At 38.5% G+C, this 26,504-nt stretch overlaps 1 protein-coding gene across 1 annotated transcript in view; it reads left to right on the top strand.

Moving 5' to 3' along the window:
- MDN1 (midasin AAA ATPase 1) overlaps nucleotides 1–26,504 on the top strand; it is a 99,072-nt gene that overhangs the window by 5,782 nt on the left and 66,786 nt on the right. Inside the window, exons 3-26 of the mRNA XM_035559523.2 lie at nucleotides 342–566; nucleotides 1,723–1,830; nucleotides 1,917–2,112; nucleotides 6,554–6,793; nucleotides 8,065–8,196; nucleotides 9,655–9,758; nucleotides 10,321–10,435; nucleotides 11,133–11,326; nucleotides 12,438–12,519; nucleotides 14,416–14,511; nucleotides 15,261–15,373; nucleotides 15,920–16,068; nucleotides 16,182–16,242; nucleotides 16,766–16,977; nucleotides 18,487–18,590; nucleotides 19,581–19,725; nucleotides 20,466–20,562; nucleotides 21,472–21,585; nucleotides 22,231–22,378; nucleotides 22,564–22,674; nucleotides 23,522–23,673; nucleotides 24,360–24,538; nucleotides 24,896–25,104; nucleotides 25,618–25,764. Of these exons, the coding sequence (XP_035415416.1) occupies nucleotides 342–566; nucleotides 1,723–1,830; nucleotides 1,917–2,112; nucleotides 6,554–6,793; nucleotides 8,065–8,196; nucleotides 9,655–9,758; nucleotides 10,321–10,435; nucleotides 11,133–11,326; nucleotides 12,438–12,519; nucleotides 14,416–14,511; nucleotides 15,261–15,373; nucleotides 15,920–16,068; nucleotides 16,182–16,242; nucleotides 16,766–16,977; nucleotides 18,487–18,590; nucleotides 19,581–19,725; nucleotides 20,466–20,562; nucleotides 21,472–21,585; nucleotides 22,231–22,378; nucleotides 22,564–22,674; nucleotides 23,522–23,673; nucleotides 24,360–24,538; nucleotides 24,896–25,104; nucleotides 25,618–25,764 (3,433 nt within the window). The remainder of the gene's footprint in view (nucleotides 1–341; nucleotides 567–1,722; nucleotides 1,831–1,916; nucleotides 2,113–6,553; nucleotides 6,794–8,064; nucleotides 8,197–9,654; nucleotides 9,759–10,320; nucleotides 10,436–11,132; nucleotides 11,327–12,437; nucleotides 12,520–14,415; nucleotides 14,512–15,260; nucleotides 15,374–15,919; nucleotides 16,069–16,181; nucleotides 16,243–16,765; nucleotides 16,978–18,486; nucleotides 18,591–19,580; nucleotides 19,726–20,465; nucleotides 20,563–21,471; nucleotides 21,586–22,230; nucleotides 22,379–22,563; nucleotides 22,675–23,521; nucleotides 23,674–24,359; nucleotides 24,539–24,895; nucleotides 25,105–25,617; nucleotides 25,765–26,504) is intronic.

Genomic DNA, 26,504 nt, shown 5'->3' with positions numbered 1-26,504 from the left:
TTATATTAGACCTGTAGGCCAGTAGAATACAAAGTTGCTTAAGTGGAAATCAGTGTTACTTTCTCAGTAAACAAGAGAAATCAAAGGGATTTCACGAAAAAAAGGCTTCTCCTTGTTAATCAACTAATGATCTCTAATAAGGTGAAGTATCTGTTGACAGCTGATTGCTAAACTGGTTATCTTTTCCAGGCATGGCCAAAGTTAAATACAAACCTCAATTCAAGCTATACCATCAATTAATGTTTCAGGACCTCTGAAATAAAACATTAGTGGCTATTTTCTTTTGCTCTGGCTTAGATACCTGTGTTCCATCACTCTCTCTCTTTCTCTTTCATATGAAGATTTGCTTTAAGATATTTTAAGAACACATCACCAGTTTTTCAGAGGCTTTTCCTGGAGAGCTCAGATGCAAACACAGTCCGATATGGGCGCAGACGAATGAAGTTACGTGACCTCATGGAAGCAGCTTATAGGTTTTTACAAAAGGAACAGTCAGTTTTCCGGGAATTATGGGACTGGAGCGTATGTATTCCACTCCTAAGGAGTCATGACACGTTAGTCCGTTGGTAAGTTTCTCCCTTGGGAAGACATACAATTCAAGATATAGGTATTTAAGTGTTTGTGTGCAAAGAGAAAAGATCCAGACAATACCAGAAAAATCTGTGACAATGGTATCTGTATATATTCTTTTATCTGTTGTAAGCTGTGGTGATCTGCCAGGTTAGTTCTCAGGCACATTTCAAGCTCTGGATTTTTACAGTCTAGATAATCTTTTTAAAATAACTGGAGTTTACCAAAGTTGGATTCATGAGAAATGGTGAATTTGGTGAAACATTGCTTCTGTACTGTTGGAAGAAGAAAAGATTGTGTTAGTAACTCATTATTTTAAACTAAGGTGCTTAATTCAGGAAGGACAGGAAGAAGAGTACTGTCAAGTATATCAGCCAGGATGACGTGAATTTAGATATTCTTAGAAAAAGAATGACTAATTTGGTTGGAATGGATTTTCCTGGTATTCAGGTAATAATCTTAAGTGAATGAGCAGACTTGTAAATTTTGTCCTGAACCAATCTTCTGGGAACGCTCTACCAACCTGCCCCTGCCTCCCCTTCCCTCTAACCCTCCCAAACTCATTGAAAGCTTTGTTCTTGGAAGGTAAAAGCAGTGGTATAATAAATGAAAAGTGTATTTATGATCTCTATTATATTTTCTCGTATTGTGAGACAGCTTGGCTCTATGAAGCCAAGACTTGGAATTAGTTTGCTTCTTTTGGCACCGAGTCTTGAGTTCAGTGTATTAAGGTTATTTTAGAAATATCATGAAATAGCAAATAAGAAGAGAAAATGGCAGGAGAAGAAAAATCAGGCAAAGAAAACTTGGTTTTCATTGTCTTACACGTTTACTTTCATTTATTTAGGAAAGTGCTGTTTTTTACTGTATTTCTGTTGAATGTTCAGTCTTTCAGAGGAAAGCTAGCAAGTTGGTGTGTTAATGATACAGTATGCCATGACATAATTGCTTTTCTCTAGAAAAATATCTCAGAAAGATCTCTTAAAAAAAAAAAATAAAGATTAATACCACTAATTTTAAGCATACCAATTTCTGCAGAGAAAGTTTTCTGTATGTTTTTCCAAAACTGGTATTTTGATTTGCAAGTGACAGTTGTCAAACTAAAATTCTTAAGACTGTTTTGACATGTTTTGTTTAAAATAAAATTTTTAGGTATACTTCAAACTGTCTTGCTCTGGTTACATGCATGAATGATGAACATAAATTGTCTTTCCTGAAGAAGATCTTCAATCCTGAGGAGCTGATGCATTTCAGGCTGAAGTAAGAACTCTTTAAATATTGAACACTGCTTGTTTTTTGTGGATGGTTTTCAGCTGAATTAATAAACATGGATATGGATTTGACAGGCTAGTAGAAGAATCTCAAGTGCAGAATGTGGAACAAGCCCTTGTTTTGGCCAATCCAGACTCCTCATTTTGGCAAAAGGAGAAGGAAGTGCAATATAAACAAGGACATGTTGTATCAGATGACCTGTCTGCAAATGTAGTAGCTGTATGTGGTATTGTGCTGCCTAGACTACAGCTTGTTTCTGAAGAGCAGCAGGTATGTAACCCAGGGTTAAGTTTGTACCTTTTTTTCAAGGATCCCTAAATGCTGTGAGCTGACTTTAACTTTATTCCTGCTTAAATGATACTGAGGTGGGTAATTTTTCTCTCCTTTAATGCGTGCTGTAATCTAGTGATGTATAATACTGGCACTGCATAGAAGGTGGAATGGCAGTGGAACGAAGCAGTGAATATATAGTCCTGTTCATTTAATTTTGTTCATAACAGTTCTTAAGAACATGCTATAAGAGAATAGTCAGCCTTGTATAGTGTCTCCATTCCAAGTTAAGATATTACTTCCACAGCTGAGTAAAGCAAGGAGCTGATGTGGTTTTTACATGCATGGGGTAGTGTTTTGTGCTACATAGGGATCTTATCAACAGTCTTTCTTCAAAGTTCACTTTTTAAAACCCTGGAAAACAAGGCTGCTTATTACTCTACTAGAAGGCATGGAAACGGGAGAAGAGGTAAGCAAGAACTTACTTTCCCTGCTTCACTGGAGTGAAGCGTAACACAGAATATAGTGCCTTACAGTTTTAGCAACTTGATCAAATGCATAAATGTTTCAGTAAGTAACATTTTTTTTAACCTATTTTCTCTTGAGATGCTGTTCATCTCAAACTGTTCAGGTTCATCTTTGTAGCTGCAGTCAGTGTTCTTCTCTGGTTTCCTCACGTAGGCAAAATTTCAGCTCTTAATTAGCCTGAGTATTGCTATCTATTTTTGCAATACGTCTACAAATGAATGACAAAGATGAAAGAAAACTACCAATACTGAGAATTTCTTGAGTAGCAGAAGAATGAGAGCAGTTTCCTCCCAATTTTTCCATTTCCCCCCCCCTAACTTCTGTAATTTACTTATTTTTTTTTTTAAACTATAGCATTGAAAATATGGTTTGGAATTCATTGCAGCAAGGCAAACTGAGCTGTTTAGCTAGGTTTTTATTTGCATGATAGTGTCATTGCTGCTGCAATTGTGCTGTCAGGGAACACAGATACTCTTAAAAACTAGCATTGTTGCAGGAGAAATACATGAAACTGTTTGAAATGAAGATCAAATGATCAAATTTTAAATACAAGAGATTCTATTTGGTTTCAGTGCCGTATATATTTTGATTTCTTCTTTGTGCCTTTTGGCAAGAAAGCACTAGTTTTTGTGCCATATGCTGATATTTTTACTTTCCTACAGTCACTAATATATTTGAGGCATATCTGTCATATTGATAAATTACCGTTCAATAAAATGTATTCATTGCAACGTGAATAAAGCAAAAATTCTACCGAACTTATCTCCCCTGCCCTCCATGTATTGAGTTTAATGATCATATTCTTTGGCCTGTGCAGAAAGAAAGAAATACAACATTTGAGTTTTTGTATTCATACGTGCATCATCTGAGTCTAATTGCTGTTTGATTATTTTTTTTTGTGATTGAGATTCATTCTGATGGCTTAATTTCATTTATATTGCGAATTGTACTTGACTGATGTGAATGCAATGATTGAATAGTTACTATGTCTGTATTGTCAACGCAGTGTGAACTCTGTTTGGGAACAAAATATATGTATACTATATTAAGTGTTTCACCTATAACAGGTTTTAGATAAAAATCTATTTGAATATCACAGAATCGTCTAGGTTGGAAGAGACCTCCAAGATCGCCTAGTCCAACCTCTGACCTAACACTAACAAGTCCTCCACTAAACCATATCACTAAGTTCAACATCTAAATGTCTCTTAAAGACCTCCAGGGATGGTGACTCAACCACTTCCCTGGGCAGCCCATTCCAATGCCTAACAACCCTTTCAGTAAAGAAGTTTAAAGAAGTAAATATCCAACCTAAACCTCCCCTGGTGCAACTTTAGCCCATTCCCCCTTGTCCTGTCACCAGGCACGTGGGAGAATAGACCAACCCCTACCTCGCTACAGCCTCCTTTAAGGTACCTATAGAGAGCGATAAGGTCGGCCCTGAGCCTCCTCTTCTCCAGGCTGAACAATCCCAGCTCCCTCAGCCGCTCCTTGTAAGACTTGTTCTCCAGACCCCTCACCAGCTTCGTCGCCCTTCTCTGGACTCTCTTGAGCACCTCCATGTCCTTCTTGTAGCGAGGGGCCCAAAACTGAACACAGTACTCGAGGTGTGGTCTCACCAGAGTCGAGTACACGGGGACAATCACCTCCCTAGACCTGTTGGCCACACTTCTTCTTATGGAAGCCAGGATGCTGTTGGCCTTCTTGGCCACCTGAGCACACTGCTGGCTCATATTCAGCCGACTATCAACCAGTCCTCCCAGGTCCTTCTCGGCCAGGCAGCTTTCCAACCGCTCATCTCCCAGCCTGTAGTGCTGCTTGGGGTTGTTGTGCCCCAGGTGCAGGACCCGGCACTTGGCCTTGTTGAACTTCATACAGTTGGCCTCAGCCCATCGGTCCAGCCTATCCAGATCCTCCTGCAGAGCCTTCTTACCCTCAAGCAGATCGACACACGCACCTAACTTGGTGTCGTCTGCAAACTTACTGAGGGTGCCCTTGATCCCCTCATCCAGATCATCGATAAAGATATTAAAGAGGACTGGCCCCAGTACTGAGCCCTGGGGACTCCACTAGTGACCAGCCTCCAACTGTATTTGACTCCATTCACCACAACTCTTTGAGCCCGGCTATCCAGCCAGTTTTTAACCCAACGAAGCGTACACCAGTCCAAGCCACGAGCAGCCAGTTTCTTGAGGAGAATGTTGTGGGAAACAGTGTCAAAAGCCTTACTGAAGTCAAGGTAGATCACATCCACAGCCTTCCCCTCATCCACCAGGCGCGTCACTTGGTCATAGAAGGAGATCAGGTTCGTCAAGCAGGACCTGCCTTTCATAAGCCCATGCTGACTGGGCCTGATCACCTGGTTGCCCTGTAAGTGATGCGTGATAACACTCAAGATAATCTACTCCATGAGCTTCCCTGGCACTGAGATCAAACTAACAGGCCTATAGTTCCCCGGGTCTACCTTCCGGCCCTTCTTGTAGATGGGCGTCACGTTTGCTAGCCGCCAGTCAACTGGGACCTCCCCTGATCGCCAGGACTGCCGATAAATGATGGAAAGCGGCTTGGCCAGCTCCTCCGCCAGTTCGCTCAGTACCCTCGGGTGGATCCCATCCGGCCCCATCGACTTGCGTACATCCAAGTGCTGTAGCAGGTCGCCAGCCATTTCCTCGTGGATAGTGAGGGCCACATCCTGCTCCCCATCCCCTTCCACCACCTCAGGGTACTGGGTATCCAGAGAACAACTGGTTTTGCCACTAAAGACTGAGACAAAGAAGGCATTAAGCACCTCAGCCTTTTCCTTATCTCTTGTCACTAAGTTTACCCCCGCATCCAGTAAAGGATGGAGATTCTCCTTAGTCCTCCTTTTTGTGTTGATGTATTTGTAAAAACATTTTTTATCTTTAACAGCAGTAGCCAGATTGAGTTCCAGATGAGCTTTGGCCTTTCTAAGTTTGTCCCTGCACAGCCTCGCAACATCTTTATAGTCCTCCTGAGTGGCCCGCCCTCTTTTCCAAAGATTATAAACTGTCTTTTTTCTCCTAAGCTCGAGCCACAACTCTTTGTTCAGCCAGGCCGGTCTTCTTCCGCGCTGGCTCGTCTTTGGGCACGTGGGGACAGACCGCTCCTGAGCCATTAAGATTTCCTTCTTGAAGAGTGCCCAGCCTTCCTGGACTCCTCTGCCCTTCAGAACCTCCTCCCGAGGGACTCTGCCAACCAGTGTCCTGAATAGCTCAAAGTCAGCCCTCCAGAAGTCCAAGACAGCGGTTTTACTGATCCCCTTCCTGACTTTGCCAAGAATAGAGAACTCTACCATTTCGTGGTCACTCTGCCCAAGACAGCTCCCGACCACCACGCCTCCCACCAGTCCGTCACTGTTTGTGAACAGAAGGTCTAGCGGGGCACCTCCCCTGGTAGGCTCTCTAACCAGCTGCGTCAGGAAGCTGTCTTCCACGCTCTCCAGAAACCTCCTAGACTGCTTTCTCTGGGCTGTGTTGTGCTTCCAGGATATGTCTGGGAAGTTGAAGGCCCCCACGAGAACAAGCGCTGACAATTTTGCAACTTCTGCCAGCTGCCTGTAGAACTCCTCATCCGTCTCCTCATCCTGGTTCGGCGGTCTATAACAGACCCCCACCAGGATGCTTGCCCTGTTGGCCTTCCCGCTGATCCTAACCCATAGGGACTCAACCTTATCATTCCCAGCCTCAAGTTCCTCAACATCAAAACACTCTCTGATATAGAGAGCCACACCACCAATATCTGTCATTAAATACATTCTTTATAGTCCATAGCTCTAGAATCTTTTATTTGATGTGTGTTGACAGATCTACAGGCCGAAATTTTCTAGTCATCATACTCGCTTTCCTAATTGTTCTGTGTTGTAAAAACTGATATTAAAAAACAAATAATTCAGTGTAGTAACTCAAATTTTATGTTTCAACAGGAAAACACTAGCCATTTTGTTCTGGTTGAATCTGCCTGCACAAATCTTCAAAACCTTGCTATTGCTGTAGCATTTCAAAGTCCTGTTTTATTAGAAGGACCAATAGGATGCGGCAAAACTTCTTTAATTGAATATTTAGCAGCTGCTACAGGAAGAACAAAGCCTCCTCATATTTTAAAAGTCCAACTTGGGGATCAAACTGATAGTAAGGTAACTGATGAAATTGTTTTATGGTCCAATGATCAGACATTATTTTTACTTGAAGTATGGACTTGCTTTTCTAATAAGATGAAATTTAACTCTTCCCCCAAGGAGCTCGCAACCCCCAATTCTTTGTAGTACTGCTCTGGCTATTGATAAGAATAATGAAGCTTAACTGATTTTTCTTCAAATTTATGATGTAAATTCTGCACATAATTGTGATGTACCTGATCCATTTTAAATTACGTTTTGTCACTGTTTTTCCTATGTGGAAGAGCTCCGCTGATTTTGTGTCTTTTTTTAAAAAAAAGCTTGACAAAAAATTGATTTGAAAATGATGGAAGCTGCTGCCAAAGGCTGTATGGACACTTTGATTTACATGTTCAGATGGGTTGTTGTCAGTTTAATCTGATCCCAGTTATTTTTTGGTGAAGATAAAATGAAGTAAGACCCTATGAGGATGCTTGCAGTTATAGAATAGGGATCTAGCTTTACCTGTAGAAGTATCTTCAACTCTGGTGGTAGCTTCACATTCTTTTGGATTTGCATACTTGTGAGTTTGAGTTTATTAATATTGTTTGGCTCGATTTATATTTAGTTTTCTGAAGTGGTTGGTGTCTACCAGAAGTGTTCTCTGAAGGTTTTTATTAGCTGTACAAAATCACCTTCTTTACTTGCATAGAACAGCTTACTTCACCATCTAACAGCTATTCTCCACAAGAGTATCTTTTCATATACATGAGTAAGACAGTCATTTAAAGAAAAAGTGATAAAGTTCAAGGTACAAAATGTGAAATAGTGAAACCAGAAACTTGATTATTTAAGGAATGCTGAAATGTGAAAGTTACCACTTCACAGAAAGTAAAACTCCATTGGTTTTGTGTCTTTGAAATACTTTTTTGAGAACTTCTCTTATGTTAGCAGCTCAGTTAGAGCTGGTTAAGATGTAAGATACAGTGCAGTTTAGTGTGTTATCCTGTTGATTTTTGTTCGTTTGTTTTGGTGGTACAACTCTGTAAATACTCTTCCAATTATCTAGTTAGATACTGTGCTTCAGTTAGGTTATCATATATATGGTGGAGTGAAACTTTTTCTTATTTAAAAAAAAGTGTAATGCTGGGCACACATTACTGGGATTATCAGATAAACTGTTTAATAATGTGCAGGCTGTGTAAATGTTATTTGTATACCAACTTCGGACATTTTCTTAAGGTTTTTACTCTGAATTACGAAAGCATGTAATGAACAAGTATCTAATTTACTGATTGTTTCTGTCATAGACGCTGCTTGGTATGTATCGTTGTACAGATGTCCCAGGGGAGTTTGTATGGCAGCCTGGAACCTTGACGCAAGCTGTTACCAAAGGTCACTGGATACTTCTGGAGGATATTGATTATGCTCCTCTGGATGTGGTACGTAGGTTCTTCTTCACTGTAAAGTATTTGTCTTAAGACCCGTACTATACTAGTAGTTTTTGGAGTCCAGTCACCATGCGTTCTGAAGCAGCGTGCTGAAAATACTGCCCTTGTAATAGGGAGTTAAAAAAGATTTAACCAGGCTTTGTTCAGACATTGTTGCACTGTATTCGTTTTTGTCATTGTTGTAGAGCAGTCACGACATTGGCCCTGATGCCAGACTTCAGTATGGGGATTTAAAGTGATTCTGATAATGAGCTATGTGTCTTTTAAATCATGTTTCAATATTTGAAAACAAATGTGGCCACAGACACTGCAGAATATTAGTCACTGTGTTAGAGCAATATTGATAATAAGATCTTCTAATGATTTTTTTGTCATTTTAAAAAAATATTTTTTTTTCCGTCTTGGATTGTGTTATTCTATTAAGTCGTTATATAGTTTTTAGCTGATTTCCTGTATTCAGCTCCAGAACTAGTACTTGTTGGACTGTCACTATTGCCCTTTGAAGTGATGGCTGCTGAAAGAACATCTCCACCAAGAATGATGTCATAGAGACACCAGGCCTGCTGGACATTTTGCAAAGAGTTTTCTTTCGTATCTGTTTTGTAAAGCATCCTTTTTGTGACTGACAAACCTGACAGTTTGTTTATGGGATTCCACTCTTCCAAAGTATAGGGAGTTTACAAGAAAGCCAAGAAATGTTGCTTGTGTGTACTGGACAGTTTTTCATTGCCAGAGGGTTGTGCAGTTGTTTGCTTCTGTGGACTCAGTTCGTTGCACTCATCATAAGCATGCCCCTAGTAGTATCCTGCATTCATCTCACTTTTCCTTCAGGTCTCCCCTGCAGGCATCCCGTATTCTTTCTCCATATCAAAGTCTCCATGCTTCCCTTCCTCTGTGCCAAGGGAATGTTGTAGACCTCCCTCCCTTTTCTCATTCCACCATTATTACTGTCCTTCTGTGTGGAAGGATAGATTCTTTAAATCCATACCTAATTCTGCTAGGGTGTAGCAGGCTATATAGTGAACAATGATAATGTTTTTGAGTGAAGTCTTCTAGGTGGATATTATCTTTGTTCGGATAGAAAGAAAACAAACCTTCCAGCTCTTCTGAGAACCAAGTGTCTGGCAATTCGTTTGACAGCTCAAACACAACGGTGTTAGATTGGACTTACAGTGTAAAGACTCATTTCCATTCTCTTACTAAATCTGAATGTAGGAGAAAAGAGGGAAACATAGCTGTGACTTTCATTGCTGAGTAAAATTAACTGTGAGAGTACGATTCCTGTTAGTTTTACTTGAAAATGTAGTCTGCAGGAACAGCAGTTGATGAAAATGTGATTCTCAGTGGGGTGTGCTCTAGCATCGTGAGTGTGGATGGGTAAGATGTTTGTTTCACACACACACACACACACACACAGAGTTTTATTTTTTATTTTTTTTAATTCTCCAGATCTCTGTGCTGATTCCTCTTTTGGAAAAAAGGGAGTTGCTAATTCCTGGCCGTGGTGATTGCTTAAAAGTAGCACCGGGATTCCAGTTTTTTGCAACCAGGAGGTAGGCATATAAAATTAAATGAGCTTAATAGCACAGATTGTTTGATTTTTAAGTCAAAGGCAGTAAGTGCAAAGTACTTGGTCATGAATATTCTAGCAATTTCCAATTAACAAGTGGTAGAAGCTATGGATGCTATGAGAGGAACCTTTTCCATTTTAAAGCAACTTTGTTACTAACTTTATATGACTACTGGGTGGATCCAGTCTTTGACAAGTTACTTCAATGAGGTTGAAAGTATGAAGCTCCGGGGGGGGGCACACCTACTAAACCAACCCCTACCAAAACAAAATACTACTCTTAGCAGTTGCTGTGTGAAGAAGGTTTATGATCAATACGCACAAGGTGTCTTGATTTCTGCATGGTGTTTCTGATTGGCTTAACTTATTGTCAGTCATCTTTCTGAAAGGATCTCTAAGGAGATTTTGCACTAGAGGGGGGAAAACACAGTGATGAAAGAACAAATGATTTGGAAAGCACAGAAAAGCAAGGTAGGGTATCTGAAAGTACTGAATTCTTCAATAAGATAACAACATGTATGTTCCTTTGTGTTATTTTAATTTAGAGTATTCAGTTGTGGTGGAGGTTGGTACAGACAGCAAAGCAGCCATGCCTCTCTTTTGGACAAGTATTGGACCAAAATACATCTGGATAACATGAGCAAAGTAGAACTCAAGGAGGTATGGTATGTCTTGCTCTATTGTGGTATGCGAATAATTGTTTTAATTAAGGGTAGTAGATGGTTTTCAGTAATAAATTTGGTCCTTATTTTTGTCCCTAAGTTCAGCAGTACACCCTTATCACTTCAGATCTTGGAAAATAAATGTTCTGGCTAATCTTAAAAGTCAGTTTGGCAGGATAGTATCAGTACTGGTTTCTGGCCTGTACCTGTGAAAAGCTGATTTTGGTCAGCAAGCTTTAGCAGAAAGTTGAGCTGAAAGGAAATTATAGAAGAAAAATTAGCCGTGTATGTGTCTTAGCATGGTATATAGGCAACCTGAGTGCTCTAAAAAGTCCTTACAAAGAGGGATAGGAGGCAAGAACTTCTGTAGTTAAAGTTGCATCATCATGATTTGGGTTTAGATTGATTTTAGATTTGAGTTTACTTTAGGGTCGAATTTGCTTTTTGTTCTTCCTGTTTGTATTCGTGCAAAGGTATTAAATGAATTGGAGTAAAGTTGGGTTGGGAAAACTGTCCTTTGGCATCCATATCAACATCATACAAGTCTCAATTACTTTTATTTGCTTCAGAAGAGAGATTACAAGAGACTGGTTTTGTGCAGCTTGCTAGCTTGAGTGTCTGTTTCTGCTGAAGTTTGGGAGGCTGATGGTTTCATTCCAGTGATGAAGACTTTTTTTTTCCTCCCCCATTTTCAGGTTCTTCAGAGCAAATACCCCAACCTTGCTCATGTAACTGATCACTTGCTAGACATTTTCATTCACCTTACGGGTGACAAGTATCAGGCATCAGAAAGCAGTGCTTCTGGCTCCAGCCGTGCGTCAGAAGATGCATCAGAATCAAGATCAGAAAATAAGAAACCAAATCTGGAAGGACGAGAACTATCTCTAAGGTTGTCTTTTCTTATATGTTTATTAGGAAGAAGTTTTGTCAGTTAGCTGTATAGAGCAGGAGATTATCTTTTTCATTTTCCTCTTTCCTTTTTTTAAAAATATTGTTAAAAGTTTGAATAATTAAGCTGGAATTTAATAAAAATGGAGGTTTCCATTTTTAATTTTAAAATCATGTTTAATGCATCTTAAAACTCAATGTGAATTATTTAGGGCATATTTGCTGTACTTCTGCACTTATTTTTTTTTGACAAAAAAGTATGCGTTTCAGATGCAGTGCTGAGAAATAAGTTGGAATGAAGATGTGGATTACTTTTCAATTTATTTTAACACAAAATATCTGTTCTGGTTAAAAGAATTACTGACTGAAATATACTGTATAATGTTTTCACAATACTAGTATAGATAACTTTTCAGCAGTTGTATATAGTTGCTCATCTAGACAACTTCATATTAGACATTCACTTGTAGCATTCTAACTTAGACATGCCTCAAAATACCCAGACCCTGTGAAGTACTATTAATTTCAGAATTTTTGTGGTGAAATGCAGCTTGGTATTGAATTACTTCTTCTTCACTTCTCATACCGCATGTCAGTTCTGCTCGTGTGGGCTTATTATAAGCAGTAGTGCTTTGTGAATGTCAGCACGCACTAGCTATGTGTAGTACCTCATTTTTGTGAAGCATAGGAATGCCGCTTACTTTAAAACAGTTGCTATTTTCAGAGAATTATATGTTTCCTTTTCTCACCTTTCCAAAGATCTTGTTGAGGAGGAATTGGTATCCTGTAAAATAGTTCTTTGTACGTTTCTGGATGAAAAGCATGCTGGTTTTCATGTTTTCAGTTTCATAATTACTTATCCATAATGGTTTAATGGAATATGTATTGCAAATTTCCAAGCAACCTATCAGAAAGCAACCCTGTGGGTCTGTATGTATTCATCTATTCTTTTAAATACAGCATCCTTCTTGTGTGTGGCTTTCCATGTACAATGTAAATAACAACTAGGTGTGTAATTACCAAAAGATGACATAATGAACTAAGCTGAACATGAGAGAAGATGCTGTACAATTTGGCTTGATTGTACCAAATCTTTTTGTTTTTATTTTTAGAGATTTATTGAATTGGTGCAGCAGAATTGCTTACAACTTCGACAGTTCTTCGTCAACCACAGCAGTGAATATTTTTCAGGAGGTGCAGTAAGACTTGATTTGGAAATTGCTTACCTGAACTCTGTTACTGTGTCACATATCTTAACATACACTATTTGGGAGTGTGAGATAGGATTTTATATTTAGTTTTATCTGAAGCAGCTGGACTGTAGTTGGAATGTTATGTATTTATTAGTCTCTTTCCTTAGTAGTAGGAAAGCTGTTTGCAGTGTGCTGAAAGCCAATCTAGACTTACTACTGGCATACAAAAAGTATGCTGCAACACAGTTTCGACTGATGTGAGCTGGGGTTGCATGTGATTGGGAAAGAGTAAAAATTTATGAAATTAATACAATTTGACAGACACGGTTATCATTTAAACATTCATTTCATTCACTTGCACTGCACATTTTGTATGCAACAAGGAAAAGGCCCTAGGTTTAGTTGAGTCTTTAAAGTATTAGATGTACTTGGTGTTTGCTACTTGTTACTCAGAAGCTATATTTACTATAAAACCTTACTGTGGATATCTCAGAAAGAGGGAAAATTAAAAAGTATTTATCAGAAGTGCTTCCAAAATTAGACGGGTCAGCTGTCCTGGCTGTTCCCTCCCAGCTTCTTTCTTCTGCATGCCCAGCCTCCTTGCTGGCGTGAAGTTCTTGGCTCTATGTGAGCACTGCTCTGCAACAGCTAAAAATACTGGTCTATTATCACCAGTACTTTCATCAAAAATCCAGAACACAACATTGTGTGAGCCCCTGCGAAGAAAATTAGCTCTGTCTCAGGATGGTGGTTTTTTACTCAGGTGGGCAGCTGAACTCCAACTGCTCTTTCACTCTACTTCCTCAAAGGGAAAGGGGGAGAAAATATGGTGAAAAGGGCTCAAGGGTTGAGATAAGGACAGGGAGATCACTCATGGGCAAAACAGACTCAGCGTAGGCAGACTACGGTAATTTGTTACTTATCACTAGCAAGCTAGAATAGTAAGAAACTAAAAAAAAAACAAACTAAAAACACCTTCACTATTCTGCAATGAGGCACTAGTATGCTGCTGCTGAATCTCTCTTAGGTAATGGAGATAGTGGGGAGCGCATCACTTAGTGATGTCCACAGACATTCAGAGTCAGTATCTGAGTCTATTCAGAGCATTGGAGCCACGTTTATTTGATGATACAGCTAATGCTGAATCCTTGGTATGCACTTACTTCATAATACATGCATCCATACAGTGTGTGTGTTTGTGTTAGGTGTCTTAAATGTTATGTGTCTGAATTTACTGAATACTAAGAGGGCTTAATCCCTTCACTTCCTCCCTCTCAGGTTAGTACTGGCTGGTGTGCCATGTTTTGTGACATTAGCACAGCTCAGTGGTGGAGCTTCTTGGCCGATCATGTTTCAGTCAAAGCTATATCCTAGTGATAGCTGTCCGCTCTGTTCTCCTTAGTCTTGTGTCCTTTGTGAAACAGTATCTGAATCCCTCAGCAGAATTAGATACTTAAATTTGCAGGGTAATTTTAAGGTACTCCCTTTTCGTTGAAATATGGGACATCTTTCCTACTTCTTATATGGGAACTTATGTTCCAGGTTTTGATTTTTTTTTAGGTGTGCATCAGTCAGGCCATTTTTAAGGTTGTGAGATCTTGGAACATCACTTCTTTCATTTTGCTCCAGTCATCTGAAAATAGCTTCTGTGACTGGCTATGAAAAGCTTTTACTTTTTATAGGGTGGGTTCAGTATAAACCCACTACATCACAGAGTTCAGAACTTCCTATTTCATCTCTTTTGAACTTCATTGCTTGAATTCATCCAACAATGATGAAATAATTGTATTTGCCTTTGTTGGATTGGGTTCAGCCTCATAAAAATAAAGATGGTGCTTCTCATATAATACCATATTCAATACAAATTTTATAAGTTGTTTTGTTTTCCCTTTGACAGGCATTGGACTGTTTCACGGCTATGCTGTCCAACCAAGGAAGCAGACAGAAAATGGCAAAAGTTATTGGAAGTAAACTAAATATTTCCAAGAAAAAGGTATGTTAAGACATAATTAACCTGATGTTTATTGGTAATATTACATAAGTTGATTTTTTCTTGTGGTTCATTTATATGTACTGTGTTCTAATATTTTTCTTAAAAAATATGCCCATCTCTCTACCCTTCACACGCTTTTGTTCTTTCTCTGCAATCCTGAAGTCTACTTCTTATTGTTTTATTTTCAGCCGTTTTATTTTCTCTGAAAGTTGCAGTGAGCTTATTTCAGAGCACATTTCAAATGGCTTCATGCAAAAGAAGCATGACACAGCTGAAACTCTGCAGTTACCTAAGCACATGACACTGCTAGATTCACAGAGTAGTAAAAGTGTAAAAAGTGTTGTCTTCCCCTCCCACCCTGTGTGGTTTCCCCACCCCAGTTCTTATTTAATCACTTAAATGAGGAGTCCAGAAACAAACATGTCAAACATGTTCTGTAATCATCAATTCCAAAGCTGTAGAGCTCATCTATATACTAATATTGTGTGATATAAACAGCTGAGTTAAACCGAATGGTTACTTTGTCAGCTATTTCTGACCATAAAAGTTTGATTATGAAGAAAATGTCCTCCATTGTTACTTCAAGATGGAAAAACCTTTCAGCTGAGGGGACAGATGGATCCCTGAAACTCCTGTTTGACTTCCTTCCATTATTTCATTACAGAAATGTATTCTCCTCTGCCAAGGGTGTTCTCAGTGTGATGTTGCAGGCAACATTGTTATTGGTAACGTTGATGTTTTCTTCACAGGTAGAGTTCTTTTGTGAGCTGTATAAACCAGAAATTTTATTAAGGGACCAAGAAGTTTCTGTGGGAAGAGTGCACCTCATGAAGAAACAAACCCTGGCTCTTACCGTAAAAAGGTAGAATAGCTTTTGGTTTTCATTTGAATTGAAACATTTTGTGTTGAAATAGAATAGACTGGAAGTAACACAATTAAAAAATGCAAATCAAATAATCTCAACTCAAATGTGATGAGTTCTTTCTCTTGTGATCTGAGTTTTACATTGTGTGTCTTTAAAGCTGTCTGCATCATAGTTCTTCTGGCTGCCAAAGCATAGGGATTTTCAGGTTCTTTTGTCCTAGAGTTCTTCAAAGCAGTTTGGATCCTCAGATGTTGTAATAAGATTTTGACTGTCTTTGTAGTATGTGGCAGTAATTCCACTGTCCAGGAACTTCTTTGAGAGTCCTGAATTTCTAGGTTGTATGTTGAGGAAAGTAAGTGCCTTATATAATACTTACAAGGGTGTTTCAGAAGTAGTATTTTTCAAAACCTTATTTTTAATAAAAAATAGTAATAATAAAAACAAATCCTCAATTCAACTACTTCTCTAAAAAACAATAAGGGTAAAATTGAAACGAGCTCTTGGATAAATCTTGGCTTTTAATAGCTTCCTTTATTTTGTCAGAACAAAGCAAACCTTTGCTGCCACACGGCCGTCAGCAGTATTGATTGAGCAGCTTGCAGTTTGTGTTGTCAAAGGAGAGCCTGTGCTCTTGGTTGGTGAAACAGGAACTGGCAAAACTTCAACTGTTCAGTACCTCGCTCATATTACAGGTAAATGAAATGTGAAGACTAAGTTGTACAAAGATGATAAAAAGAAAAAAAAGGCAACAACAGCAGCACAAAACGCAGAAACAAGTTGATGTGCTTTCTGTTTCTTTTTCAAGGACACCACCTGAGGGTTGTCAACATGAACCAACAAAGTGACACTGCTGATCTGCTAGGAGGGTAAGTCACTGACTGCTGTTTGGTCTGTTTTGTGTAACAAATCGGCAGTATAAGAAAAAGTTACTAGTTGAAAGCATTGTTGTGTTGTCAAAGAAATGTTTTTAGATGCAGACCTGTTTCATAGTAGTGTAATGTCTTACCTTCTTACCTTTACATGCAGAAATCTTGCTCTCCTTGCTGAAGAACACATGCAGTTTCACTGAAACGTATGAGTGTATTGAGTGTATGTGACAAAGAGATTTAAAAGCAGAACCCAATGTTGCTTTAAAAATGGCTAAGCGGTTCAGTATAATTCCAATGTAATATTCACTAGACATATTAGTGAGTAGTAGCAAAACTACTTCACTGACCGGGGCAGTCTGGACTTAGTAGTTTAAATATGTGCAAAAAGCCTTTGGAAACTTGGGTTCCCTAATGCACGGTACTGCTTCCATTTCAAAATGCTTTTGTTAGTACACAAATGTTAGTTCCTGTTCCTCCATGACAGTGACAAACAAGTAATTACTCTTTTGCTTCTCTTCAGTTATAAGCCTGTGGATAACAAGCTGATCTGGCTACCTCTGCGAGAGTCGTTTGAAGAACTCTTCTATCAAACGTTTTCTAGAAAGAAAAATCAAACATTCCTGGGACACATTCAGACCTGCTACAGACAGAAACGTTGGCATGATCTGCTAAAACTAATGCAACATATTCATAAATCTGCAGTTAATAAGGAAACAAAAGAAAATGCATCTGGTGAGAATTCAGATGAACACAGATGAACCATTGCAGAGAGTAGACAAGTAGTGGTGAATTTTTGTTCATCGGTTGTCTTTTCCGTTTTTCATTCACGCCCCCTTTATTACATACGTTTCTTCTCGTTTTGAAAAATGCAGCCTTGGTCTACAGCAAGGCATTCAAAATACTGTTAGAAAGGTCTTTTTTTCTAACTGATCACTGCTGTTTGTTTGATATGTCTGACAGAGTTAAGTTTGGCTTGTCTGACCTATGATGCCCTTGACATCCCATCTCCACTCACTGTGTTACTTGTTTGCAGTGCTGGTGAACAGTCCTAGTTGTTTGTGTCAGTCTTGCATATGAATCATTCATACTTTCTTTCAGACCTGGAATCTCATTAGGCCTCAGCAAATACCACCTATTTTGAAAGCTAAGCAAAACAAAACAAAAGAAACCCACAAAGTAATAATTCACTTAGGGTAATAATGACTTTAAAAGCTTGATAAGAGCTTGCTGGTGACTTGGTTTCAGTGTTGGTGATGCTGACTTGACCAGTGCTTTGCTGTAATTTGCTGTCTTTTGTCTCTGGGTAACGGTTTTTCTTGTTTTATACTTCTCTACCTACTTGGGACAGACGCAATACTGATACTGTGCCTTTCATGGAGTGGCTTCTGGTCCTAGACCTGCTAAACAAATGAAGTTGTAGCTTTTGTGTAGTATGGGCCAAGTAAACTTAATTATGAACCTCTTCTTCCCCTTTCTTTTAATTGATTCCTCTGAATATGCAGATATAAAAACAAATATGCACAAACGTCAAAAGAGATGAGGCATTAAAGAGTACTTATTGCAATTATCGACAATCCTAAAATACAGAAAAGCTGAAATCTACTGTAACTTGGAAAGCTGGCAGTTTAAGTCATGATGCTGCATATGCATCAAGCTGTGACTTTAAGCGAGTAACTGAAATAAGTACAACAGTAAACAATTCTATAACTGATAAGCATCAGTATTTTTACTGATACTGAAGTGGTTGTTGTTAATCTGTTCCGTTGTAAGGCTTGTAAATTTGCTTTTATTTTTCTGAGATGTCTCTTTCTGTCCTTGGGAATTAGAGTGGTAACAGTCATGCCAATTCAAGTGAATTGCCAGCATAAATATTTATTCTAAGCTAGGACGCTTTACGATGAATAGCAAATTATATGTCAACAGTGTTCAGCTAAAAAAAAAAAAGTTGGTATATAAAAATATATATATATTTAAATTCATGAGATGTCTACTGTAGAACTTGAACGTTTTTGGTACTCAGCCAAGCTTAGCTTTGTATTTGTGCTTGAAACAGCTTGATAGACATGTGGATGTGGCACTAAGGGATATGGTTTAGTGATGGGACTTGGTAGGTCAAGTTGGCGGTTGGACTTGAAGGTCTTTTCCAACGTAAATGATATTATGATTCTATAAAATACTGTTTTTAAGCATTTGTGTGCTGTTGTTCTGTTGGTGCAAACTCAAATTTTGTTTTGGTTACAGGTTCACCACTGAAGGAGAAGTGGGAGGCATTTGGTCTTAAACTGAATCATGCTCATCAACAGATGAGAATGACAGAAAATGCTCTTCTCTTTGCATTTGTAGAGGTATTTAGAGTGTTGCATTTTGATGCTGGGAAGAATGAGGAGGAACATTTATAAGATGTTGAAATCAGTATTATACAAATAACATCCTGGCAAGAATCTCTTGCTGTGAAGTAGAACTTGTTCTATGATAACTATGTGGAACAACTTGAAGGGGAGGGAGGGAGAAAAAGAATGTTGGTGGTAACACATTAACTGAATGCTGTGTAGTAAGGATTAATGATAAAAGAATATCAGCAGTATGGCATATAATCTCTTTAAGTGGATGAGATTACAAAATACATCTTGACCGATCTCCAGTAGGACATCCTCGTGCCTAGGGCTACCTGTGAAGTATTTAATTATAAGAATCTGTACTATGTTTCTGGAAGTAATTTTTTTTTTTGAAATGTTTTAAATCCATGGTGTAATAGTCTAGTGACATTGTATGCAATGGGGGAAACTATAATGTTTTGTGCATGGCTGTTCCTTGTCATCCTGTTAGTCTGAATACATGCTCTCAGATTTTGTATAAATGACCGTCCCTCTTTCTGAAAATGACTACGTAAATGGTAGGGGAACCTTTGACCTAAGTATAGTTTTAGTTTATCAAGTAGCTCACTGAGAAATACAATACTGCTTTTGACATTGTTTGATTTTCTTTAGATGAACCATCTTATTCTTAGTGTTGTCAGTGAAGCTTATGCACCACAGTGATAGATATCACTGACAGCCAACATTGCACAAACCAGAAAGGTTAATTCTGTTATAAATGTGCAAATCTGAATGGTAGTTGATAAGTATGGTAACTGTCTGGCTTTTATGACTTACAAAGTAATTGCTGCCATTGAGGGAGAGCAGAAAAACTGTTATTGCTGTAAAAAAAAATAAATTCTGAGACTGCCATTAATCTAATCAACCCATAGACTGCAATACAAGTATTTCCAATATGCTGATGCTTTAGATGAGATATTACTGCTAGTGATATGATTAACAAATAGATCTTCTTTTTAGGGTACTCTGGCACAAGCAGTAAAAAAAGGAGAGTGGATTTTATTGGACGAGATTAACTTGGCTGCAGCAGAGACTTTAGAGTGTCTGAGTGGTTTATTGGAAGGATCATCTGGGTCACTGGTGTTACTAGACAGAGGAGACACAGGTACTATTTCTATATTCAAAAATCACCATCCCTTCTTCCTCCGTTCCAGTTCATATTGCTGAACATGATGTTTTTTATGCCGTTGGCCCATTTGGGACAGCTGCCCCAGCTGTGTCACTTCTCAGCTTTGCTCATCCCCAGGCCACTTGATGAGTTGGGGGTGTGGGGGGGAAACATAAGGCTGTGCAAGCACAATTCAGCAACAGGCAAAACATCAGTGTGCTATTAAGTGTTTTAGCCCCAAATCCAAAACGCAGCACCATGGGGACTGCTATGAAGAAAGATAACTCCATCACAGCCAGACCCAGTACAGATCCAAAGGTGAAAAATGCAACTGCTAAATAGCATTTTCTAGAGCTGCAACTAGAGACAAATGTTCTATGAGCTCCTGAGGCTGTCCTTTCTTTCTGGCCAACAGAAGTGCTACCATTGTTCTGAAAGACACAAAAGGAGTTCCTCATTTTAGGGGTTATACAATTTATGAAATATTCAGTGTAGTAAAAACGTCGTGCTATGCACAAATCAAAGTAAAGGTTCCACTTGCTATGGCTGTTGTAAAGATGCAGGAATACTTCTACAAAATTCTATGGTGTTACTCTCTGAAGACTTATCACCCTGGCATTTTAAGAAAACGTAGTAATGCAGTAATAGAAAACTGGTTTAGAAGAAATTTACTTAATTTAATGTAATAAATATCCTGTGTTTAACTAATCCTTTGTTGCATTCCTGTTTTCCTTTAGAGCCTCTTGTACGTCACCCTGATTTTCGCTTGTTTGCATGCATGAATCCAGCTACGGATGTTGGAAAGAGAAATCTTCCTCCAGGAATAAGAAACAGGTAGGAGAAAAAAAAAAGATAAAATACTTAAACTCTGAAAAAGACCGTGACTTTAACTAGCCTTATGAATTGAACCAGCAAAGAATGCCTTATTTGAAGCCTCAGGATAAGTGTGAACTCTGGCTTCCTGTGGCAGGTGAATTCCATATCATGGTGAATGTTTTTTATGGAATAGGATCAGGAAAGCAAGTATGTAAAGTTGCTGAACATGAACAAAGGGTCTAGTGGTAGTGTAGAGTGTTGTCACCAGGGACAGGTGAATGATCTTTTTTTTTTTTTTCCTACAATTAAAACGTCAGTGCTTGGGTGTGCTTCTGCAGCAGTTTATATGCCTACTGGAGATAATAAATGCAAGTGCTTTATGTCTCTTCAGCAGCCTTACACTTGGAAATTTGTAAGTGCTGATGATCCTTGCAAAAAACTATGTATTAAGCCTTGTTCACTCAGAAGAAAGGTGGATTACATGGTAAAACAGATGCACGATATTTAGAATACTGGAATTTAAGCTGTGGCCGGGAAAACTGGAGATGTGGCAAATTCATTCCTCAGTACTGTTCCCAAATGCAAAGGTCTTCCCCTTGTATTACATTTTTTCTGGAAGTTGTACATGCAGTCCTCCATCAGTTTCATGGACACTGTGCAAAAGTGTGCATATGCAGTTACTACATGCAACTAATCATTTGCAGTTATTAGTGAGAAAGTAAGATTTGATTGCTACTAGCTTGCTGGGGTTAATAGTGAAAGGAGAGGAAAGAAAGAGAATGTGATGCAGAACAATGAAGCTGAAATATTCGATGTGGCTTGTTAAGTTAAAAGGAATTTATATTTGCATTTGTCAAAAAGAATTTTCAGAATTTTTTCTAATGTTGTCAGATGTCTAAATGTTATGGATTGATTTGACTTTTAAAGGTTTACTGAACTTTATGTAGAAGAATTGAGAAATGAAGGAGACTTGCAAGTTCTTATTATGGATTACCTTAGAGGCTTGAACGTGAGCAAAAACACAGTGCAAGGAATTGTGAAGTAAGTTGGTTGTAATCTCTTGAAATCCTTGATGGAATAAAGCACAAAAAGGAAGTACACAACTAATCTGTGGTTGGACTGTTTAAGGAAACAATAGTGCTCCATACGTAGCAATTCTCACAGCCTTAGGAAGCAGGGTAGATGTCATCTTCATTCTGAAGGTTTCTGTACTCATGCGGAGGAGATTCGCTTTCTCTATTTCAGAAATGCTTTCTTGGTGACACCAGTTAAAAAACACTCTTGTTGCAACCTTCTTTTCCATCTTAGAGATGGAAAACGTTTTGTTTCTCTAGGTTACATCAATTAAAATCTTGTGTGTTTAACAAGTAACCTTTCTTTCCCATAGAATAAGGCATATAATTTCACTGAAGAACTGTTAAATGCTTAGGATACTTCTAGTTTACAGTTATTCTCTGTGTATCAAGCTCTCTCAAAAATAAGGTTCTGAAATATTCTATTGCTTTGTTTCACTGATTATACTGATAGCAGAGTGTGGCATGGCTTCCCCAGCCTAGAGCTTCTAAAGAAAGCAGCAGTTGGAGATAAGCTTAAGTGGTCGTACTTTGGGATTAATTCCTTAGAGCAGTGCTCTAATCACTAAAAACACTATGTCACTGGAACTGGTTGCACTCTTTATTTTTGCAGCTTTTACTTAGCTGTGAGAAAGGAAGCAGAAACAAAGCTGGTGGATGGAACTGGCCACAGACCTCATTACAGTCTCCGTACGCTTTGCAGGGCGTTGAGATTTGCAGCATCTAATCCATGTAGCAGCATACCACGCTCGCTGTATGAGGTGATTACCTATGTCGGGGTTTATTTCCGTTTGTGTATTCACTACAGAGTCTGTTTGGGTAAAGGAAAAACCTCTTCTGGGTGCAGTGTTGAAGTCAAATGATTCTTTTAATTGTTTGTCTGTTTTTGTCTTTTTCCACCTAATCATTTTTCACTTATTCACTGGCAATAACTTTTTTTTCTTAGGGCTTCTGTTTGAGCTTTCTGACGCAGCTTGACAGAATTTCTCATCCAATAGTTCAAAAGCTAATTTGCCAGCATATAGTCTCTGGCAACATCAAAAGTCTTCTCAAGCAGGTAGGTAACAAGGCCTATTTTGAGCTGGTTGATTTTCAGAGCAGAATTTATTTTGAGTAGCTTTCTGTGCCTTTCTTCTCCCACATTTCCTTCACATAATCTCACAGTCATGTTTTTTTTTCTGTATGAAAGAACTTAACTTTTTTCCTTCAAAAAGCAGTTCCTTAGTAATTGTGTCTCTGTATGAAATGCCCATATGTTAGCTGGTTTATTCATTAGTACAAAAAAAATGGAGGACTGGTGATTATAGCATTGTCAAGTGTAGGCAGCTTAATATAATAGTGACTCCAATTGTAAAGCTTACAGGTTTATGAGGAGCTTTCACAGGCTTTTCATTTTTAGATTCTAAATGTTGAATATATGGATATAAAGCAAACATCTTTGGTTTGTCTCTAGTGGGAAAGGAAGAACCTTACTAGTTCTGAGAGCCCAGAATGCATTTGCATGGCTGAGTGGGCAGCTGGGATAGGAAAGCCAGTTGTAAGAGATGTGTATTTGTTTCAGAATAAAAACCTTCGTGGCAGCAACTATTATGTATATGAAAAGTTACAAGCCAATTTACCATTTGGAAGTGTATTTTAAAATGCGCTAGGAGAATGTCTTGGGAAACTTTTTTTTTTCATGGTGCTGGCAAAGATTCCTGCTTTGTGACCTTGAAATAATCTGCTCAGGCTTTTCATGTAATTTGCATTCTGTGACAAGGGGACAGTGCTTACTGCAGGAGTGCTCAGGGAGTAATTTAAAATGACTTCTTAGAGAATGTTACAGTGGTATAACAGTAGTTGTCTTCATTAGCAAATTGAAACTCATTTGTATAATCTTTACTTCTGCTGTCATCTCTCCTCAGCAAATACCAAAACCCCAAGGAGATAAATTTATAAATATAGAAGGATACTGGATTTCAGCTGGGGATAAAGAACCTATGGTAGATGAGACTTATGTGCTAACCCCTTCAGTTAAGCTTAATCTGAAAGACATGGTCAGAGTTGTGTCTGCAGGGTATGTTTGTTTATTTTTTTTTCTGTTAGTAAAAAGTTAAATATTACTTACTGTGTCACCTAATCTTTGTTGTTTAGCATGAGTAATGTCCATTTTCCTTTTATTTTATAGTTAACTTTTCATTATACACTGATTGGAATTTATATAGCTATTTCTTTTCTTCTTAAACCATCTTATTCCTATAATGAGTTTTATTTAAGTGATAATCTAGAAATTAGCAGTTAGAATAACCTGCTTATTTCACACTGTAATTAAAAAACTTATAGAATCACAGAATGGTTTGGATTGGAAGTGACCTTAAAGATCATCCAGTTCCACCCCCCACCCCCCCGCCATGGGCAGGGACACCTCCCACCAGCCCAGGTTGCCCAAAGCCCCATCCAGCCTGGCCTTGAACACCTCCAGGGATGGGGCATCCACAGCTTCTCTGGGCAACCTGTGCCAGGGCCTCACTGCCCTCACAGTCAACTTTGTGGGTAGCAGTTAGCACTTGGGGGTAAAGTTACTTATGTTACCATTTTAGTATATGATCTTAGAAATTCAAAATGAGTTAAATCATGATATCTTGGTAATGTTGTTACAAAAGGATCTATGGAAATTTTGAATTCCAAATAATGCTGTTACCTTGTATATGAGAAAGATAACGACTCATGCTTTTAAATTGCTGTTTTGGTTGTACCTTTTAGGACTCATCCAGTACTGATTCAAGGAGAGACCTCTGTTGGTAAAACCAGTTTAATTCGCTGGTTGGCTGCTGCTACTGGGAACCATTGTGTAAGGATTAACAATCATGAGCATACCGACATCCAGGAATATATTGGCTGTTATACATCAGATGCCTCTGGGAAGTTGGTGTTTAAGGAAGGTGAGTGGGGATATTACATTCACTTCAAATTCATGTCTTACTTCACTGCTTGCTTTCTTTTCTGCCTAATGTGCCTGTTTTACCAAAATGGAGAGAAGACCTTCCATAAAGTTAGTATTTGCCTATTGATAGTCGTGTGAATTTCAGTGAATTCTTGAGTTCACGTTTGTCTCATCGCTACTTGTCCTACTGCACATAATAAAGAAAATAATTCAACAACTTAAACAATACTGTTGCTTTCCTCTCTGAATTAATATTTATACTGAGTGAAAACTGGTTGCTAAAAGTGTCTCAATGCTTGCTCTGTTTGGTTTAGTTTGTTAGATTTTAACTAGAACTCTTTCTGTTCCCTCTAAGGCATCCTCATAGATGCAATGAGAAAGGGTTACTGGATTGTACTAGATGAACTGAATTTGGCTCCCACTGATGTTCTGGAAGCTCTCAACCGATTGTTGGATGATAACAGGGAGCTGTTCATTACCGAGACTCAGGAAGTTGTCAAAGCTGCCCCTCGCTTCATGCTGTTTGCTACACAGAATCCTCCAGGTCTCTATGGTGGCAGGAAGGTCTGTATAATCATTTCCTTTGAGTAACTCCAACCCTAGGGAATGAGTCCTTATCATACATAGAAGAGTAATGTGAAAACTTTCTGATGCATCGTACAGAATTAATATGAAACTCTCAAGAGGTAGAGGGTTGAGGTATTTGTACAATGACTTTCAGTACAACTGGATTCTGTTTGGGTTAGATGCTTGTTTTGCAGATAATAAATATCTAATTCATTTTGAATAGCTGAGATTTAAGTGTTTTACTGAACGAGGAGTTCAAGTCTGTTGTATTTGATGCCGCATTTCTTGTTCAAGAGTGCTGGAGAAGAGACTTGACTTAGATTATTGATGTCTGTTTTTAAGCTCTTGTCCTCATCTAGACTGTCTCTTATGCTTTCTTCCTACATTTGTGTGTATGCTAATTTGCATACTATGGGGCTAACCATGTTCCTTAGGATGTATAGGAAGAGGCATATAAAATAAGTAATACTGAAGGAAAAGTTCAAGCAATAACATTTTCTCATATTTTAGGTTTTGTCTAGAGCCTTTAGAAATCGTTTTGTGGAACTGCATTTTGATGAACTGCCAAGTGCTGAACTGGAAACCATCCTGCACAAGCGATGCAGTTTGCCACCTTCTTATTGCAGCAAGCTTGTCAAAGTCATGTTAGACCTGCAAGTATGAGTCTTTCTTCTTTTTGTAGAAGGCATGCAAACATATTTCGGTGCTAAGTAGTACAGATACCCTTTGGAGGGAGGTCTTGTGAAGTGGCAGATGCAAAACCACAATTGAGTGAAGATAACCCACAACTAAAGTAATTAATTCAGTGGTTAGGACAGAGAAATAAGGAAGGTGATGTCAGATTTGGGAGAAGGCTAGCAGCAACAACAGTGACAAGAAAATTAATAACAGAAGGCCTTGTGATTTAAAGTGTAAAATCATTCGCTGGCCTGAGCGGAAAATGTAATAATAGATTTGTAGCAGTTTTTGGGCCACGCTAAATTTGGTACTATTTTTAAGCAATAATTTTGGCTGTGTTCTGATGCTCCTATGTTTAACAAACACTTAAAACTTAGTAACTAGCTAACGCTATCTCGTACTTTAAAGCAATTGCAGCAGCACAAATCAGAGGACACTTTTCCTGTAGCTTTCTAGACTGGGTGTTCTTAGTTTATTTTTCTGTATTGAAGTAAAGTAAAACATAAAAGTGTTAACATCCATTTTGGTATAGAACCTAATCTTTTGCTTAGATCTTGTTTTAATCCATGTACCTGTGTTCTTCTTATTTTTACTTATTACTTAATTATATTATTTTGTTCCTGAGTACCTATGAAATTGCCTACGTATAAGTAATTTGGGTCCGTGAGTTGGGGTTTTTATTTTGCATACAGTTCATTTGAATGAATGTCATATTAATC

The sequence above is a fragment of the Cygnus atratus genome, chromosome 3, assembly GCF_013377495.2.
Source record: "Cygnus atratus isolate AKBS03 ecotype Queensland, Australia chromosome 3, CAtr_DNAZoo_HiC_assembly, whole genome shotgun sequence".
Taxonomy (NCBI): Eukaryota; Metazoa; Chordata; class Aves; order Anseriformes; family Anatidae; genus Cygnus; species Cygnus atratus.
Note: the sequence above shows the minus strand (reverse complement) of the source record. Positions and strands in the feature narration are given on the sequence as shown.